Source organism: Phalacrocorax carbo, chromosome 2 (assembly GCF_963921805.1).
Source record: "Phalacrocorax carbo chromosome 2, bPhaCar2.1, whole genome shotgun sequence".
Lineage (NCBI taxonomy): Eukaryota > Metazoa > Chordata > Aves > Suliformes > Phalacrocoracidae > Phalacrocorax > Phalacrocorax carbo.
In genome coordinates this window covers 82,986,677-83,003,380 of record NC_087514.1, presented here as the reverse complement: position 1 = coordinate 83,003,380, position 16,704 = coordinate 82,986,677, and the positions used below count along the sequence as shown (strand labels likewise).

At 41.4% G+C, this 16,704-nt stretch overlaps 1 protein-coding gene across 4 annotated transcripts in view; it reads left to right on the top strand.

The window, feature by feature from the left end:
- Nucleotides 1-16,704, top strand: part of MYO10 (myosin X) — a 228,795-nt gene that overhangs the window by 18,875 nt on the left and 193,216 nt on the right. For 2 of the 4 annotated variants that reach the window (XM_064443416.1, XM_064443417.1), the window contains one exon: nt 11,740-11,846. The exons of the other annotated variants lie outside the window; for them this stretch is intronic. In XM_064443416.1, coding sequence (XP_064299486.1) covers nt 11,844-11,846 — 3 coding nt within the window. In that variant the 5' untranslated portion in view covers nt 11,740-11,843. The remainder of the gene's footprint in view (nt 1-11,739; nt 11,847-16,704) is intronic. 4 annotated transcript variants of the gene reach the window in all.

The window sequence follows — 16,704 nt, the reverse complement described above, 5'->3', positions numbered from 1 at the left end:
AGAATTGCTTTGTTTTCCTGTCAGAATTCGGCTTTTAAAAAGGGAAGTCACTCATAAAAAAAATAAATGTATCTCATAAAATGGCTCTTACTACAGGTAATTTGGTATTTTTGAGCTATCATGTTCTGCAGCCATCAGAAGATCTAGAGAGCTTGTAGGGATTTAGTAAAGTACCAGCTTAAAATGAGCTAAAGAATGCTTAATGTCTCAGCTTTCTCACTGATTACTGTGTATTTTTAGTGGCTCCCGATCTTTTAACTAATTAAAACTATGGTTGACATACTCCAAATAACATATGTAACATATTAAAGTTAATAAAGAGGGGATTGTTGATTATAGTTTATCAATGGCACTACTAAATAAATGGCAAAAGGACACTGCTCTTAGTCATATAAATTATACCTTAGCTTGAAGGCTGCTAATATTGCTAACGTAGCCCATTGTTGAATTCTTTCCTACTGTGAAGTTTTTAGTACTTCTGACTTTCATTAGGCCAAAGTCCTGAGTAGGTCTTAATCATGTTACCAATTTTTAAGCAGCTTTGAGACACCAATAGAAATTACTCCTTTAAAACCCAGTAAGTCCTGACCTGTAGTTCTTAACCTATTCTTCCTTGGACACAACCAGTGTTGATTTTAATGGGAGTGCAAACAAGTCCTAAATTCAAATTCAGAATCCTTACAGAGGTAAAAAGCTCAGCCTCGCCCCCCCATCATCACTACCTCAGTAGTACACAACTTCAAAAAGGGGAAATGTGTGAAAATTAGGAATTAGTTAAACTGAACCTAAAGGGAGTAAATCTTTGCAGGCTACAAGGAGGTTACTGAAGGACAGCATACTGAAAGCCCATCAGTACTGTGCACCACCTGTTAAGAAAGGCTTGAATAAGGGTAAAAAGGAAGCAAGCATGTCTAATCAGCACAATAAGTAGGTTATTAGAATAAGAAGGCATCTTTCAAAAAGCTGGAATTGTATCCAAAAGAGGAAAAGACAAAGGACTGTAAACTGTGGCAGATTAGTTGTATAAATGCAATAGTGCATGTCAAAATAGAGCTTGAGGAACAATGAGCAAAAAGGATCAAATGAATATGAAATATTCCTTCAGACATACCAAGAGCAGGAAGCGTATCAGAGAGGCTATAGAGCCAAATGGCATTCATGACATTAAAGGAGCACTGAGAAGGTGAGACCATGCTGAGAAGCCAGATTGATTCTTTACATAAGCTTTCACTGTAGACTGAATTGTAGGTCCATGTTGGATCCTTTTGAAGAGGGAGGATGTTCCTCTGAGAGTATGGCTGACACTGAAGTGGCTAAAGAAGTTGTAGAAACATTGACAATGGAAATACTAAGAGGTGATGGACAGTGTTCCCCCAAGTGCTTTAAGAGAAGTCAAGGACGAAATAGCTGAACTGCCAATGGCAACGTGTAACCTCTCAGTTTAGAACTATTTTGGTACATGAGGACTGGACCAACGGCAAATGTTATGCCAGCCTTTAAAACAGGTTCCAGGGAAACTACACATCTGTAGCGTGAGATTTATATCCACTGACTGAGTAAAACTCTGAGAAATAATTTAATTAGTGCACATGTGAATAAATGTGATCTATGTGGTAAGAGGCAAAATGGCTGGTTGATCACAGAATCACAGAATCACAGGTTGGAAGGGACCTCAGGGATCATCTAGTCCAACCTTTCTAGGAAGAGCACAGTCTAGACAAGACAGCCCAGCACTCTGTCCAGCCAACTCCTGAAAGTGTCCAATGTGGCCGAGTCAACCACTTCCCTGGGGAGATTATTCCAATGGGTGACTGTCCTCACTGTGAAAAATTTCCCTCTAACGTCCAATCGGAATCTCCCCAAAAGCAACTTGTGTCCATTCTCCCTCGTCCTCTCCATGTGACTCCTTGTAAAAAGGGAGTCTCTATCTTCTTTGTAGCTACCCCTTAAGTACTGGTACATGGTGATGAGATCCCCTCTGAGCCTCCTTTTCTCAGGGCTGAACATACCCAGTTCTCCCAGCCTATCCTCATATGGCAGCTTCCCAGTCCTTTGATCTTCTTGGTGGCCCTTCTCTGGACCCCTTCCAGCCTGTCCACATCCTTTTTGTATAGCAGGGACCAGAACTGTACACAGTACTCCAGGTGTGGCCTGACAAGCACTGAGTAGAGCGGGATGATGACTCCTTTCTCTCTGCTGGCGATGCCCTTTTTGATGCAACCCAGTATCCTGTTGGTCTTCTTGTCCGCAGCAGCACACTGTTTGCTCATGTTGAGCTTTCTGTCCACCAGGACCCCCTGGTCCCTTTCCACAGAGCTGCTCTCCAGCCAGGTGGATCCTACTCTGTGCTGCACTCCTGGATTATGTTTTCCCAGGTGCACGATCTTACACTTCTCCTTGTTGAACTTCAGAAGGTTCTTGCTGGCCCACTCTTCCAGCCTATCCAGATCTTCCTGCAGACACTTCCTTCTGGAGTGTCTACTTCCCCACTCAACTTGGTGTCATCAGCAAACTTCATCAGGCTACACTTGATGCCGTTATCCAGATCACTTATAAAGATGTTGAATAACATTGGGCCCAATATCGATCCCTGGGGGACTCCACTAGTGACAGGTTGCCAGTTTGAGAAAGAGGCTATTTACCACCACCCTTTGGGTGCGGCCTGTCAGCCAGTTCCCCACCCACTGCACAGACCACTTGTCTAGGCCATAACGCATTAATTTCTCCAGCAGGAGTCTGTGGGGGACTGTATCAAAGGCCTTGGAGAAGTCCAGGTAGACAATGTCCACCGCCCGCCCCATGTCAACCAGGCAAGTCACTTTGTCATAGAAGGCCACCAGGTTTGTCAAGTACAATCTGCCTTTAGTGAAGCCATGTTGGCTTTTCCCAGTCATGTGCTTCAATTGGCTTGTGATGGCCCCCAGGAGGATTCGTTCCATAACTTTCCCAGGGGCTGAAGTAAGGCTGATGGGTCTATAGTTACCTGGATCCTCCCTTGAGCCCTTCTTGTAGATAGGGGTAACATTTGCCTTCCTGCAGTCCTCTGGGACATCCCCTGTTCTCCATGACTTCTCAAAGATCATGGAGAATGGCCTTGCAACGATGTCAGCCAGCTCTCTCAACACCCTCGGGTGGATGGCGTCAGGGCCCATTGATTTGTGGGGGTCAAGCTCCTGTAGTAATTCATGTACTAACTCTTCCTTCACCAATGGTGGGTCGGTGTTTGGTTCATGATATTTGGTTGATGATAACCAAGCTAGCTTCCTTGAAAAGCTCTTGGGAATCCAAAGAGCCATGGCATAAGACATGTATTGGCTATGAGAAAGGATGCAAGGGATGGAACGAAAATGTCAATTATAGCAATTGAGAGAAGTCACAGAAGTCTTGGGGGGTGGGTCCACGACCAAACCTGTGCTGTTGAAATGACTGGGGAGGGGGAACAGAACAGAGAGAATGAGTGATAAGTGAAATGTTTTGTGGAGGATATGAAGTTGTTCTGATAGTAAGGATTGAAGACACACAGTGAAAAAGTACAGGAGGACTTTCTGAGAATAGTGACTGGGCAATAAAATGTTAGATAAAATTCAAGGCAGGTAAAGATAACGAGGAAAAATCGAATTTTACAAAAAATAACGGGCTCTGTGCTGACCAATGACATTCAGGAGATAAGCCTTTGGATTATGAGTGGCAACTCAATGGAAACTGTCAGTTCAATGTCTATTTAGTAGCAGTTTAAAAAAAGGCAAAATAAAAGTTAGGCGTCATTTAGAAAGGAATGAAGAGCAAAACAATAACATTGTTTTGCATGCATTAATAGTGCATACAGTTCTGCCTCCCTTGTCATAAAAAAAGGTTGACTGAAACTGGAAAAGGCCGAAACAAGATAAACAAGGATAACTGAGTAAATGCCAGAAGAATGACCAGGGTACAACTTGTTAATTTGGAAAAGAAAAGTCTTACAAGGCAATATGAGAGGACTTCAGAATCTCACATTGTGTACCGGTAATGGTAAGGATTGACTGCTCACTGTCCCTTGCAGTATGAGAGAGGCTTCTAGTAGGAACTGGATCCAAAACAAATGAAAGAAGGTGGGTTTTGGCACAGTGGGTGCTAGACTTGTAGAACTCCTTTCCAAAGGATGTTGCGGATACCAAAAGTTTACATGAGTTGAAAAGGATAAGTATTTGGAGGAAAGATCTATTCAGGGTTGCTAAACAGACAAATCATGTTAGGCCTAGACAACACTGATCTGAAAATACGTGGTGGCTAGGAGAATATTTGAGATAGGTAGCATGCCCTATACTTACTCTTCGCTGGCACCTGTTTATTGCCATTGTTGAAGAGAGGTTATGAAGGAGGACACTTGGTCTGCATTGGTGTCTCAGTGAGCAAGCTTCACTGTATGCTTTCCACTGTGATTATTCTAGGAAGATAAAATATATCATTGTGATCAGTTTCACTTGTCTGGAGACTTGAATGGATTATCTGCACTAAAACAAATTTAATCTGTCATTTAGGAAGGATTTTCTTAAAATTAGAGAATCATTCAGACAACATGTTTAATTGTGGAAAAGGCTGCCTAGGGTTTGAAACAGTTAGGTGTGTCTAATAATGCAAAATAGAAATTACACTCATTATTTAACCCTTGCACAATGCTTATTGTTGCCAAACAAATCATCATTCTTTAATCACAGGTGAAATTGGATAAGCTGTCCAGACTGGCAGCAGACAGCTTTATCTGATTCAAGATCTGGTTAAGAACGTAAGGTTAAATATGCTGATTCATACTAGAAGTCCCTCTAATATCTTGCCTATGACAGAGGCCAACAGTGGATGCCTAGGAAAGAATACAATAAGGCATAAGGAATACCTTCCTGAAGTATCCAGGTCTGTCCTCAGCCGGAATGATGTCTATAAATTTGTCCAGGGCTTCCTGAATCCATCTACAATTCTAATATCAACAGCAAAGCTGTAAGTAGTTGCACAGCTTAACTGCATGTTGTGTGAGCACCATATCTTTCTGTTTTGAACACGCCATCTACTAGTGTCTTACTTCTTCATCATCTCTCTTTGAGCCTGAAGAATTCCAGCCCATCACTTCCCATATGGAAACTGCTCCACAAGTTTTCCCTTCTCTACACCTTTTCCAGTTCTCCTGCATATGTTTTGAGATGTAAGAGAGCTATATGAAGTCTTTGAAATGTAGAATTACATTTAGTAGGAATATTTAAAATGTAGGGTTTTATATAGTGGTATGATATCTTCACCTTGTTTTCCATTCCTAATATGTGGTTGGGTTTGCGTTTGCTACTGGATATTGAGCCCCTTGACCTGGTTACTGGGTGGAAACACTGAGTTCAGGTCCTATACTAGTGGGTATATAAAGTTAGCATTGCTCTACACTTATCTGAATTTCATCTGCTCTTTTATCCCCCACTAAACCTCATAACATCTTTCAGTCAGACATTTCTCTTTATTGTCCTCAACAACTTGCCTTATATGACAGTCATCTTGTCTTATCCTTTGTGTGTCCCTTCATAGTGACCTGCAATGAAGGATGTCTCCAAAGACAGAATACATGTATAAAGCCCTTTTTACATTAAAGCTTTATTTAATGTAGTCCTGACTCTGCTGCTAATCCCATGCTTTCACGGTGCGCTGTCAGAGGTATTTCCTCTTTGAACATTATGCTACGAAAAAGTACACATATAATGTAAAACAATACCATTTACTATCGGTTTCATGCTATGCTTTTCTACAGCAGACCAGCAAATGCTCTGAAATACTTTCTCTGTGGGAACTTGAGGGCTATGTTGCTTAAAGTTATTTAGCTTGTGACTGCTGTATTAAGGAAGGAAAAGATTCAATGGAAGTCTGATGTTTCCGACAAAAGTTAAATATTTTTTTTAAAAGCATTGTTGGGCAGATCCCTTCAGGATCACAACACAATTGAAATGAACTGGGTGCTGCTCAGTACTGTGTTTCTCATTGCATGGTAACATGCCATTGTGCATCACAGTGAACTCCGAGAATAAAACAATATAGAACATGCTCGTTATTCCCTTCCAAGAACTTTTATAATAAGTGGCTTTTGATACCATCAGAGGAAAATAAATGCTAGTGCAAAGCAAACCAAATATAGACTCAAACGGAGATTGACAGCTAAGGTTGCATACAGTTAAAATATTGTTGTCTATGGTTGGGACATTAGTCACAGGGTGAGGCATCAAGGCAGCCCAAATTTTTCTAAACCAGCACCGCTACAATCCTCTCATTTGCAACATCAGTATTGCTTAGGTGGTTTCTTGGTAAATCAATGCTGGGGCATGAAACCAATTCAAAACCAACCTGGCAAAAAAGTGAAAAGACTTATTCTTTTTTACTATGAATTGGTTTACTGCCAGATCAAACTGGCACAAGCTAGTACTAGAAGGGGATTGGAAACTTGTGGCTGGAGAAGAAAGGGGCACCCATAGTAGTCAACAGTCTGTAAGATGTACTTTTCTCAACATGTTCTTGAGATATACTGCATGATTGCAGAAGTGTTTTTACTTTGGTACCATTCTTCTTCCTGCAATTAAATTTTAAATGGGCAAAAGAATATTTCTTCTTTTGTCAATAGGTCATAGCACTAAGTGCTACTAAAATCACTTTTCTGATGAAGCCGTTTCTCAAATTTGCACATAAACAGTGGGCAAATACTGTACTTGTCCACCTGTAAAACTTACAGGACTTCATTAGCCTTGATGGATTTTGTGAGCAGTATATAATATCCATTTTAAATGAGAGTAATTACAAGGGGCCTAGCAGTGCCATTTTGATGGTTCTGCATTGCAGAGGTATAATTTGCAAGGAAAGGACAGCAATTGCACTTGTAGGTACTGCACATTCTCAGATCAGCAATGATATGTAAGGGAGAACAGGTCCACCTTGGTTAAAAGTCCAGTTTGACAGTAGCCAGAGCTGTAATACTACACTGTCTGTTTGTTCCATTCTTCCCGTTGTTGAACTTGTTGAATTTGTCATAAATAACTCCAAAGAGCTATTTGGAGGCAGGAAGGAATTTAGATGATTCATGATATGGTCACACTGTTTAGCCTCTATTTTTAGGGCTGTAGAATTTTGCTCGTCTGTACCTACAGCCTCGTCTTAAATCCTGAGATCATAGGCATTGTGTATTGTAAAGCTGAAGGCTTTTTATTAAATCTGCCTGTTTAATAGTTGTATCAGTCAGCATTTAAGTAGCCCAGGAATAAGATTTGTGCATAAGTGCTGTGCTGTGAGAAGTTCTGACAGCAAGCATAGTAGAGGCAGGTTTCTTTCATCAATCCAGGTAGATAAATGTAATTTCTGTAAAGAGTGACAGACTTTACATCATGAAGAAAAACTAAGGAAGTATAGTTTCACAATTAGTCAGGGAAGAGTGAATTGGGATTCCTACTTTTCTTCCACTTCTGCCACTGCTTTATGGTACTGCATTGGATGAATTGCTTGCTTTATAGGGAAGTTATATGTGATAGTGAGACAGTCTCATTTGTTAAGTACTGGAATGTACTTGCTGATGAACAAAACATACTTATGGCAAGCTGCATTTCAAAGACCTGTCTAAAATAAGTTTTCCATATCCAATATATTGAAAATATAAGGAAGAAATTCTTCACTATGATTTCTGACCAGTATCAAGATTTCTTTTAACCTTGATGCAAATAAACTAACCAAGAACAAACACAGAACTCACCTTTTTTTTCACTGGCCTCTACTTTTTTGTCAGACCCCGTTTTTTTCACCCTTAGCATCTTCTTCCAGTGCTTATGACTTCTATGTTATCAGTCTAATTTAGCTTATAAACTCCAATCAGGAACTCTTTTTACCTGATGCCATGTATTAACACTGCTAGCCTGTGCCAAGTTTCCACTATTGGAATACATTGTGTTGCATAATACAACACTAATTTCAATGCCAGTGTTCTGTTATTAGCACAAATACATATGTGCTTTTTCCAAGTTTGCAACAACAGTTTGGGCTTTTTGTTTGTTTGTTTGTTTTTTTAAAAAGTGGTCTTATCTGATTTTTAGTCCTGAAGTACAGGTCTTTTCTATACATTTTCATAATGCAAGATTAAATATGTTTAGGAAGTTTACCTCCAAATCTGAAGTCAGCAGAGTAGAGATTTATTTACACAATACCCAGGACTTTAAAGGATGAGCAAATACTTTCCTATAGTTATGTCTTTGTATGACTTGGTCCTTTTCAACACTCAACTCATATTTGGTCAAGACTTACTTACACTGAAAATAGTAAATCTGGCAAATTGTTGAGTCTTTCCAGTGAAGCCTTTTAGAGGTTAAAGTATGTCCTCACCTGAGGGTGAGGCAACTGTGTTCTTAACCTGTATTTTGTAAAATAGTAAAATCCTTCTGAAGTTCCTGTAAACTGTAATTTGTGCTTGCATTAAGAAGTTAAGGATAAAATTACTCATTAGCGCACTTGTTTTACTAAAACTGACAAGATCTATTTTAAATGCGATATTGCCTGTGACAGTGTTAACAGCAGAATGTACTCCAGCTTTTTTTCTCACCTAGTTATTGGATACAGATCCTAGAAATGATTTACAACTGCTGATAGCATAGGCGAGTTCTCTTTTTGATAGGAAAGTTTACTCAACTGTCATTTATGTTAGAGAATTATTGTGAAGACCATAAACTACTAGCTCCAGATGCTGAGTGTGCACCTGCACCTAGGTCTGTAAAAGTTTATGAGTGTGTTTTGTTCTTTCACTCCTATCCGTGTGGCCTTATTCAAATGTTGAATGATATAAGGAAAATCACAAATCATTAATGCCTTTTGATGGCTCCTTTGTGATAGGTTGTCTATGTTTACAGCCACTTCTGTGAGGACTGTATAATATATGCCTGTCTGAACTAGCTATAAACTAGTTAGCACAGCCTATGAAGTACCACAGATGCTTGGAACTGTACTGGGCATAAAACACATTAATTGCCCCATCGCTTAAATACTTTTTCAAGTGAGATTTCCAACCCAGGTCAGGTCTTGCAATGTACCACTGTTCCTTTTGACCAGGGTAGCTTAGTATTCACAGTGAAGGTATCGTCTTTGATTTTTAAGTTGAGCAATCCCAAGTCTAAAACTGCTTTGTGTGAGATAGAAGTCCACGGCGTATTGAACACGGGGCTAATGCCTTCATCATGAAATGATGTATGGTTTAAGGAGCCCTGAACTAGCTGAGCAGACTGATATATCACACAATGCAGTGAAGCAGTTCTGGGAGCAGTGTAACTCCTCCACAGTAAAGGGAATTAGAGACAACATGAACTCCTTATTACTTTCTGCAAAACTTCATTAAAAACACTTTTTTGTCATGTTCCCCCAATAGTCTTAAATAGTCTTAACATTCATTCCTTGAAGGGTTTTCCAGCCTTCCAGTTGTGTAGCATTCTTTTTAAGAGAGGATTACCAGGCGAGGTTGAACCTCCATTTTTTTGGACAGCTGTGTCTGTCTGGCAGTATTTGCCTTGTTCCTTGTTCATCTGACTACCCTGCCAACAGCTCAGCATCCAGTACAGACTGTTACTGGGCTAGCCTCAAAGTCCAAGTGGCAGCCAGCTCCCGTTCCTGTCATGATTTACAAAGCTGTAGGCAGGTGTGGTGCTGTAGAAATCACGTCATTCCCTGGGAGAAGGAAGTGGGAGAGAGAATGGGGCCTCCTTCACCTCCTGCGTAGAGATAGCTGGGCTTCAGCTTGAACTTTAGTGGGGAAAAGCTCATGTTGCCTGAGACTAGCTCAGGCAGCAATTTTTGGAGCCGGGGCAGAGAGGGGGTGTTAGCAGCAGGGAGCAAGGTATGCCCGATGCAGTGCTTGAGTGGTAATGCCAATCTATCTTGCCCTTGCAGTAACCATGAGGCAGGTGTGAGTAGTCTAAACTTCACCCACCGGCCAGTACTGAAGTTCATTTGTCAGCATGTTGTCCATTCACTTACTGATGCCATCCTGAATTTTCTCACATCTCTCTTCTTGACTTTTTCATATCACCTGAAAAATGTCACTATCTCGGTTTAGTTGTCTTCTCCTCCCCACATACACACTGATACTAACTTTAGGAGACTAAGTGTAGTATCTGAGACTCCTCTGTTACCCTTCCTTCATCATGATGAAAATTTACTTTTCACTAGAATTTCTTTTCTCTTTTAGGTACTTTTAGTCAAAAGCAAGACTTTGACTCTCATTTTACTCAACTTTTCACTCAGCATTCGTAGTATTATGCTGATAAATTAAATGCTGTGGAGCTCACGTAGCTACTGCATGCCTCATTTTTCAGTCACAAAGGTGTTCAGCTGAACAGTGGTGAAAGACGGCTTCCAAAAGAGCCAAAGCTGGGAGAAAATTTTTGATACAGTACAAAATCCTGGTGTGGAAGATGAGGCACAGAGTTAAAAAAATGAGTCTGAATACTTTTTCATAGCTTTTAAGTCACAGAAGAAGGAACTTAAATTACTGGGGAAGTTGCGCACTGAAGTAAATTACCATTTTGACTCTCTGAGGATTTTGTTTTTGTTGTTTTTACTAAACATACGAGCAAATACCAGTTCTTTGATAAGTTTTTCCAAGAAAATTAAAATCCCTGACTTCCATGAAGATTTCTATTTCCTGCTGAACTCATGTTACCAAAAAAGTTAGTTATGGTTAGGCTTGTCTTTACAAGATGACTGAAGGTTTAGTAGTCTTTAAGGAGGAGTACCTGAGACTCTGACACTAGTTGTTCCGCAAAAGACCATTTTCCAGTTTAGGTTCATCACCGGACTATATGAATGTACTTAAAAATCTCTTCTGTAAGGAAAAAAATATGGTTTTCAGTTGCTAAATTTAGAGATTTCTCCCTGGCAGAAATACCAAACCCTTTACAGCATCAAGGAAAACCTAAGTTTATTTTGTGCTCTTCCCTTAGAATATAAGGAAAATGAGCAGAAAGGAAAGGAGGAAAGGAAGTAAAAGAAAGAAAGAAAAGGGAAAGCAGAGAAAGACAAAGGGAAGGAAGGGAGGGAGGGAGGACAGAAGGGAGGGAGAAAGAAAGGGAGAAAGAAAGGGAGGGAGGGAGGGAGGGAGGGAGGGAGGGAGGGAGGGAGGGAGGGAGGGAGGGAGGGAGGGAGGGAGGAAGGAAGGAAGGAAGGAAGGAAGGAAGGAAGGAAGGAAGGAAGGAAGGAAGGAAGGAAGGAAGGAAGGAAGGAAGGAAGGAAGGAAGGAAGGAAGGAAGGAAGGAAGGAAGGAAGGAAGGAAGGAAGGAAGGAAGGAAGGAAGGAAGGAAGGAAGGAAGGAAGGAAGGAAGGAAGGAAGGAAGGAAGGAAGGAAGGAAGGAAGGAAGGAAGGAAGGAAGGAAGGAAGGAAGGAAGGAAGGAAGGAAGGAAGGAAGGAAGGAAGGAAGGAAGGAAGGAAGGAAGGAAGGAAGGAAGGAAGGAAGGAAGGAAGGAAGGAAGGAAGGAAGGAAGGAAGGAAGGAAGGAAGGAAGGAAGGAAGGAAGGAAGGAAGGAAGCCTGGATCATTTGGGGTCTGTGTCTTGTTCTATGCAACCTTCATCCTGAGTGGCCTCTTAAAGAGTGGGCAGGAGTGAATGTCCCAGGCTTTCTCCAAATCTAAATGATCCATAGTGAGACTAACTACTTAGTTGTGTCTACATCAGATAAACAGGCTGTTGAATCTGTACTTGTCTTGATACCATACTGTAGGATCAAAATGTAGAAGAAACAGAGGCTGAACTTGAACAACAGTTAATGCATCAACTAATGTGCCTTTGAGCACGCAAGATAGCCTGCATGATGGGAGTGCTTCAATGGTGAGTATAAGCTCATCGGGAAAGACAAGCAGGGAAGAAGAGGAAGGGTGGTACCCTCAGGACAAAGGAGCAGCTGGGATGTGTGGAGCTTTCCTGTGGGATAGACAAGCATCTGGTGAGGGATCGTGGGTCAGATCCAAATGGAGGCCAGGGAAGGTGAGGAGCATGTTACCAACCACAGGCTAAAGGGTGAGGGAGTGGATATCTTCCTCAAACCCCTTGAGGAAGCCTGGGGAGGGCAGAGCCTGGTGCTCCTGGGGACCATGAACTTCCCTGTCACTTGCTGGAAGGGCAGCACAGCAGGACACACACAGTCCTGGAGATTTCTGGAGGGTCTAGAGGGTGTGGTTGGGTCAGCCCAGGGGGTTGCACTGATGGCTCTGCTGTCCCTGGCAAGGAGGCACCGGCAGGGGAGGTGGTCACCCATGGTAGCATTGGCCATGGTGAGCATGAAAGAGTGGAGATGAAGATCCTGAGAGGAGGGAGGGAGAAGAGTTGCAGAGCACAGATGTGAGGCACCAGGTGAGCAGGCAGCGTCTTTTCCAGGGAGTGAGCAGCTGGGATCATAGAGGAGCAGCTCTGAAGGGTGGTGGAGATGAAGGCAGCTGCCAGGTCTGTACGGACCACATCCTCCAGATGTGAGAATAGCCCATCCCAATACCTGGGAAAACAAGCAGCATATCAGCAGCTCAGCTCAACTAAGCTGGGAACTCATGGGACAGCTCCACTGCAAAATGCCACATACAGGAGGTGGAAGCAGGGCCAGGCTACAAAGGAGTGGTTTAGAAATATTGCCCTGGCATGCAGTGATGGGGTTAGGAAAGCCAAAGCTCGGCTTGAACTGGCAGGGGCATCAAGGGCAAAACAAAGAGCTTCAGACTCTACATGAGCAGTAGGAGGCCGCACAAGGAAATGTGGGCACGCTGCTGAGCAGGGCTGTTGATTTCATCTCAGCAAACACAGAGATTTACAAATTGTTTGTATATCTTGAATTATAAAACCAAATCGTAACCCATTAAATCTCGCTAACATGTTATTGATACATAGATGAGGAAATCCTCTAGAAGGACTATGTACCTGTACAGTTATGTGCTGGCATATGTGACACATGTTTTTATCGTGTGGCTCTTTCCTCACTGGAACTGTAATTCTTAAGGTCATGCAGGCCTTAGTGCTAACATTAGGTTAATCTTTTGATGTTATCAAGGATAGGTGAAGTGACAGGTGCTTTTTAAAGACAACACTAGAAATGAAAGAAAATGTGTTTTCAAATTAAGTACTGCATGCCTTTGTAGCTACAGAAAAAAATTGGAAACATCAGAAAAAATATGAAGAGTAGGACACTAAAAGAAAAAGGAGTCCAAAATGATTATTCAAGTCTTGAAAGATAAGCTCATCACCTGGATTTTGAGGATCAAATAAATATTTTTGATTAATAGCTTCCATTGCCTGATCCAAAGCCGGATTATATCAATGGACAAGCTCTCATTAGTTGTTGTGACATCTGCTGCAGAAAGAAAATTACAAAGCAGAGATATCTTTGCTAAAGCACCTTGAAGAACCGTCCTGTTGAAATGCTTTCTGATTCCCTGTTGGTATTGGGCAAGATGTCATGTTTTTTGGTTATGACTTTAACATAACGAAGTATAAAATATTTGCATGTATTGCAACAAAAAGAACCACTTCTTTCATCATAATTAAATGGAATTAGGAAGTCCTGTGGGATGCAGGGAAGATTTCGTTTCTTTCAAATAAAAGGAAACTGACTCATGGCACCACATCCCAAGCCAAATTCGGATAAGAATTTAGCAGTATTACAGGGAGTACAAGATAAGACCACTGGACCCCCAGTTCTGCACTGTAAACACAGTAATCCTTTCTGAGTTGCTTTAAAAAAAAAAAGGGACAGAGTGCTTTGACACATAGGAAGCTGATGGTGTTAGAAGAAGCTATCAGTGACTTGCTGCAACAATCCTGTGAAGTGATGGAGTTGTGATGTGTCAGAGAATGAGCAAGACAGACTTAATGATCCTCCCATCTCCAGCCAGTGTTGCAGGAGGTTAACATCCCCCATCCTTTGATGGTTTACAGCAGCAATTCTTGTAGCATTGGGTGACTAACCGTACGGAGCAGATCCAGACTCCATGGACATTACGTATATTTCCTTCACCCCCTGCAGCTATTTGCCAGTACACTTTGGTCATGATTTGCATCATCATGGCAAGTCCTGTCTATCATGTTTCCTGAATGAAAACAGTGTCAAAGTTTGACATGTGCACAAAGGGCCGGAAACGAGGCCCCTAATTTTATTTTTGCTACTGATCTGTGGAGAATGTGAGTAGCCTTGTTTTTCCAGCAAGAGACCTAATTTGCAGAACAAGGCTGGAACCTTTTTTCTGACTCACCTGTTTTGTACCTTGTATATCCCATCTTAAGTACTTCCTTTGCCTTCCCTTTTTAAATACCACCTGTTCTAAATAAAAAATAATTCACGATGCTGTGTTTACATTCAAGATCTTTAATAGTGCATGTAGATACTACCATATGTTTTTCTTTCATTTCTAAAAGGAAATTCCTTCAGGGCCCACCTGGGTAACAGCTGAATAGGAAACCTGCAGAGCTGTTACAGTTCCCAAATACGTTGCTTCCTGCCTACAGTTCCGCACAGAAGGCCTCCAAACCTGCAGAGAGACTGTGCCTTTGACCAGTCGCTGTTTGTTCTCTGTCTCCTAGCTTGTCTACTTTAAAAACAGACAAGCAAACAAAACAAAACGAAAACACAACCCTCTGGATAATACAATAAGTATTGGAGAATGTAGGTGAAAGACGATGTTCTTCAGACAGAGACCTCCTTTTCATGGTATTATTGGCGAGGACAGTAGGACCAATCTGAGATCAGCACTCCTGGGCTTTACTGCCTCACAGATCTTCTTCTTGTAGCCACGGGCAGAGTGAGAGCCACATATGAAAGTCTGTACTCAAGGATCATGCAGGGGCAGGCAAAGCAAGCTAGGATTAAGTTAAATGTATGCTCTAAATCTTCCCTGAACTGTTTCTTCTGCAGAAGCAGAAGAGAATTTTTGATGGGCTGGGACCAACTCATGGTAATCTCAGTGCAGGAAACAATTTTAAGTTAACTTTGTTTGCCTAGATTCAGAGGCCTGGGAGCCAGATGAGCTTTTGGTGCAACTCCATATAGCCACAGGGCTAGAACTGGGTGGGAATGTTTTTTCCTATACCACACCAATTTGTGTGTTCAAAACTATTCCAAATCCACAAAGATGGTGAAGGAAGTTGTCCCAGGATAGCTACTGTGCCTGGGTGATCCTCTAGGCCACTCAGGTTAAGTCCTTGTTCTTGTGTCTTCTTTTATATGTGAACATGTCACCCATCCCCACCCCCACCCCCGGCTGACTATTCTTGGAAAAACTAGAAATGGACAGGAAGTTTCAATTTCTCCCTTTGAAGCTTCTCTGTGTTAATCATTAAATATTTTGGCAAGTCCAACTGTGAGGACTGTAACTTGGGAGAGTGAGAAGTAAGGTTATTGCTCCACATAACGTCACAGAAATCGTGAGAAGTGGGCCGTTTCAACAGCAGAGACTGGGAAATCCACTTGGCATTCACCTGCAGGCTGGTGGTTAGGTTGTAGAGTTGAGTCAGACGAAGGAGTAATTGAAAACTGAGCTTAGAACTGAGCCTAGCTTATTGGCTATTGTAAGGTATATAATTTAGATCAGAAGTCCTCCCAAATGAAATTTCCATCGCTATTAACACATTCCCACAACCTGTTCTTATTCATTGATATCTTCTGTGGTTTGGTTGGAGAATTCCCAGTCATCTGTACTGGACGTTAATTATGGTGCAGTATAAATATAGCCAAAGACTCGTAGGACCAGCTGAAATTAATGAGCTGGAGAAAAGGAGGTGTGCTAGTCATGGACCTGCTGACAGGGGGAGGAACTAGCAGAGGACTGTACTGGTGGTTTTGCGTCTTCTACAGAATCATTTTCCTGTAAGGTATTCCCTAGCAGGCCTGTATCTGACCACCACCTTCCATAGTCTGTTTCCTCTGTTTTAATTATATAAAAGGACCCTTCAAATTAAGAGCAGACTATATTTCCACAAAATACAAACCTGAAGTTAATTGAACCTACCTCCTAATTTTAACAGAGGTTTGATCAGGGTACAGGAAAAAATATATTATTCTTTGCCTGTTGGTGACCTAAGGGAATCAGTCATTCTGCTAGCCCAGCAGACTCATTCCAGGCAAACCTCGACAAAGGAAAACAACTTGAATGTTCCTGACAAGCTGTTTAAGCCTTGTCACAGACAATATTCAGGTTTGGCTGTGTGGTCACCTACATTGAAAATATGCTGTTTGACAATCAGAACATTTCAAGAGATGCAAATATATCTTCATTCTTTAATTTTGTTGGATCCAGGATAACCTGAAACACTTCATTGCTTTAGGCCTTCATGTAGACCTGCTGTTTACTCTTCAGTGCTTTATGCTTAACTGTACACAGCACAAGGAAATATAGGAAATAGCATAGGATAACATCAAGAGGTAGAAGAATATGATATTATGGAGAGCAGAATATCATAGTATGGAGAGCAACTTAGTTTATATGAAAAGTAATCGTAAGAAGGCTATGTTCAGTTTCATTTCATTTATGACAAAAAAAAAAAATTGTCTAGAAGTCACTGCCAAAGAGAACTGAGAAATAGAGAGAGGTCTTCCAGGGGCAGAAGTCAGAGCCAGTTTAATTGCTAATCTACAAATAAATTATGCAGGACAGGATAATTGATTTTATCAGTAAATATGTTTATTTACCTTATCAGGATAATAATATTT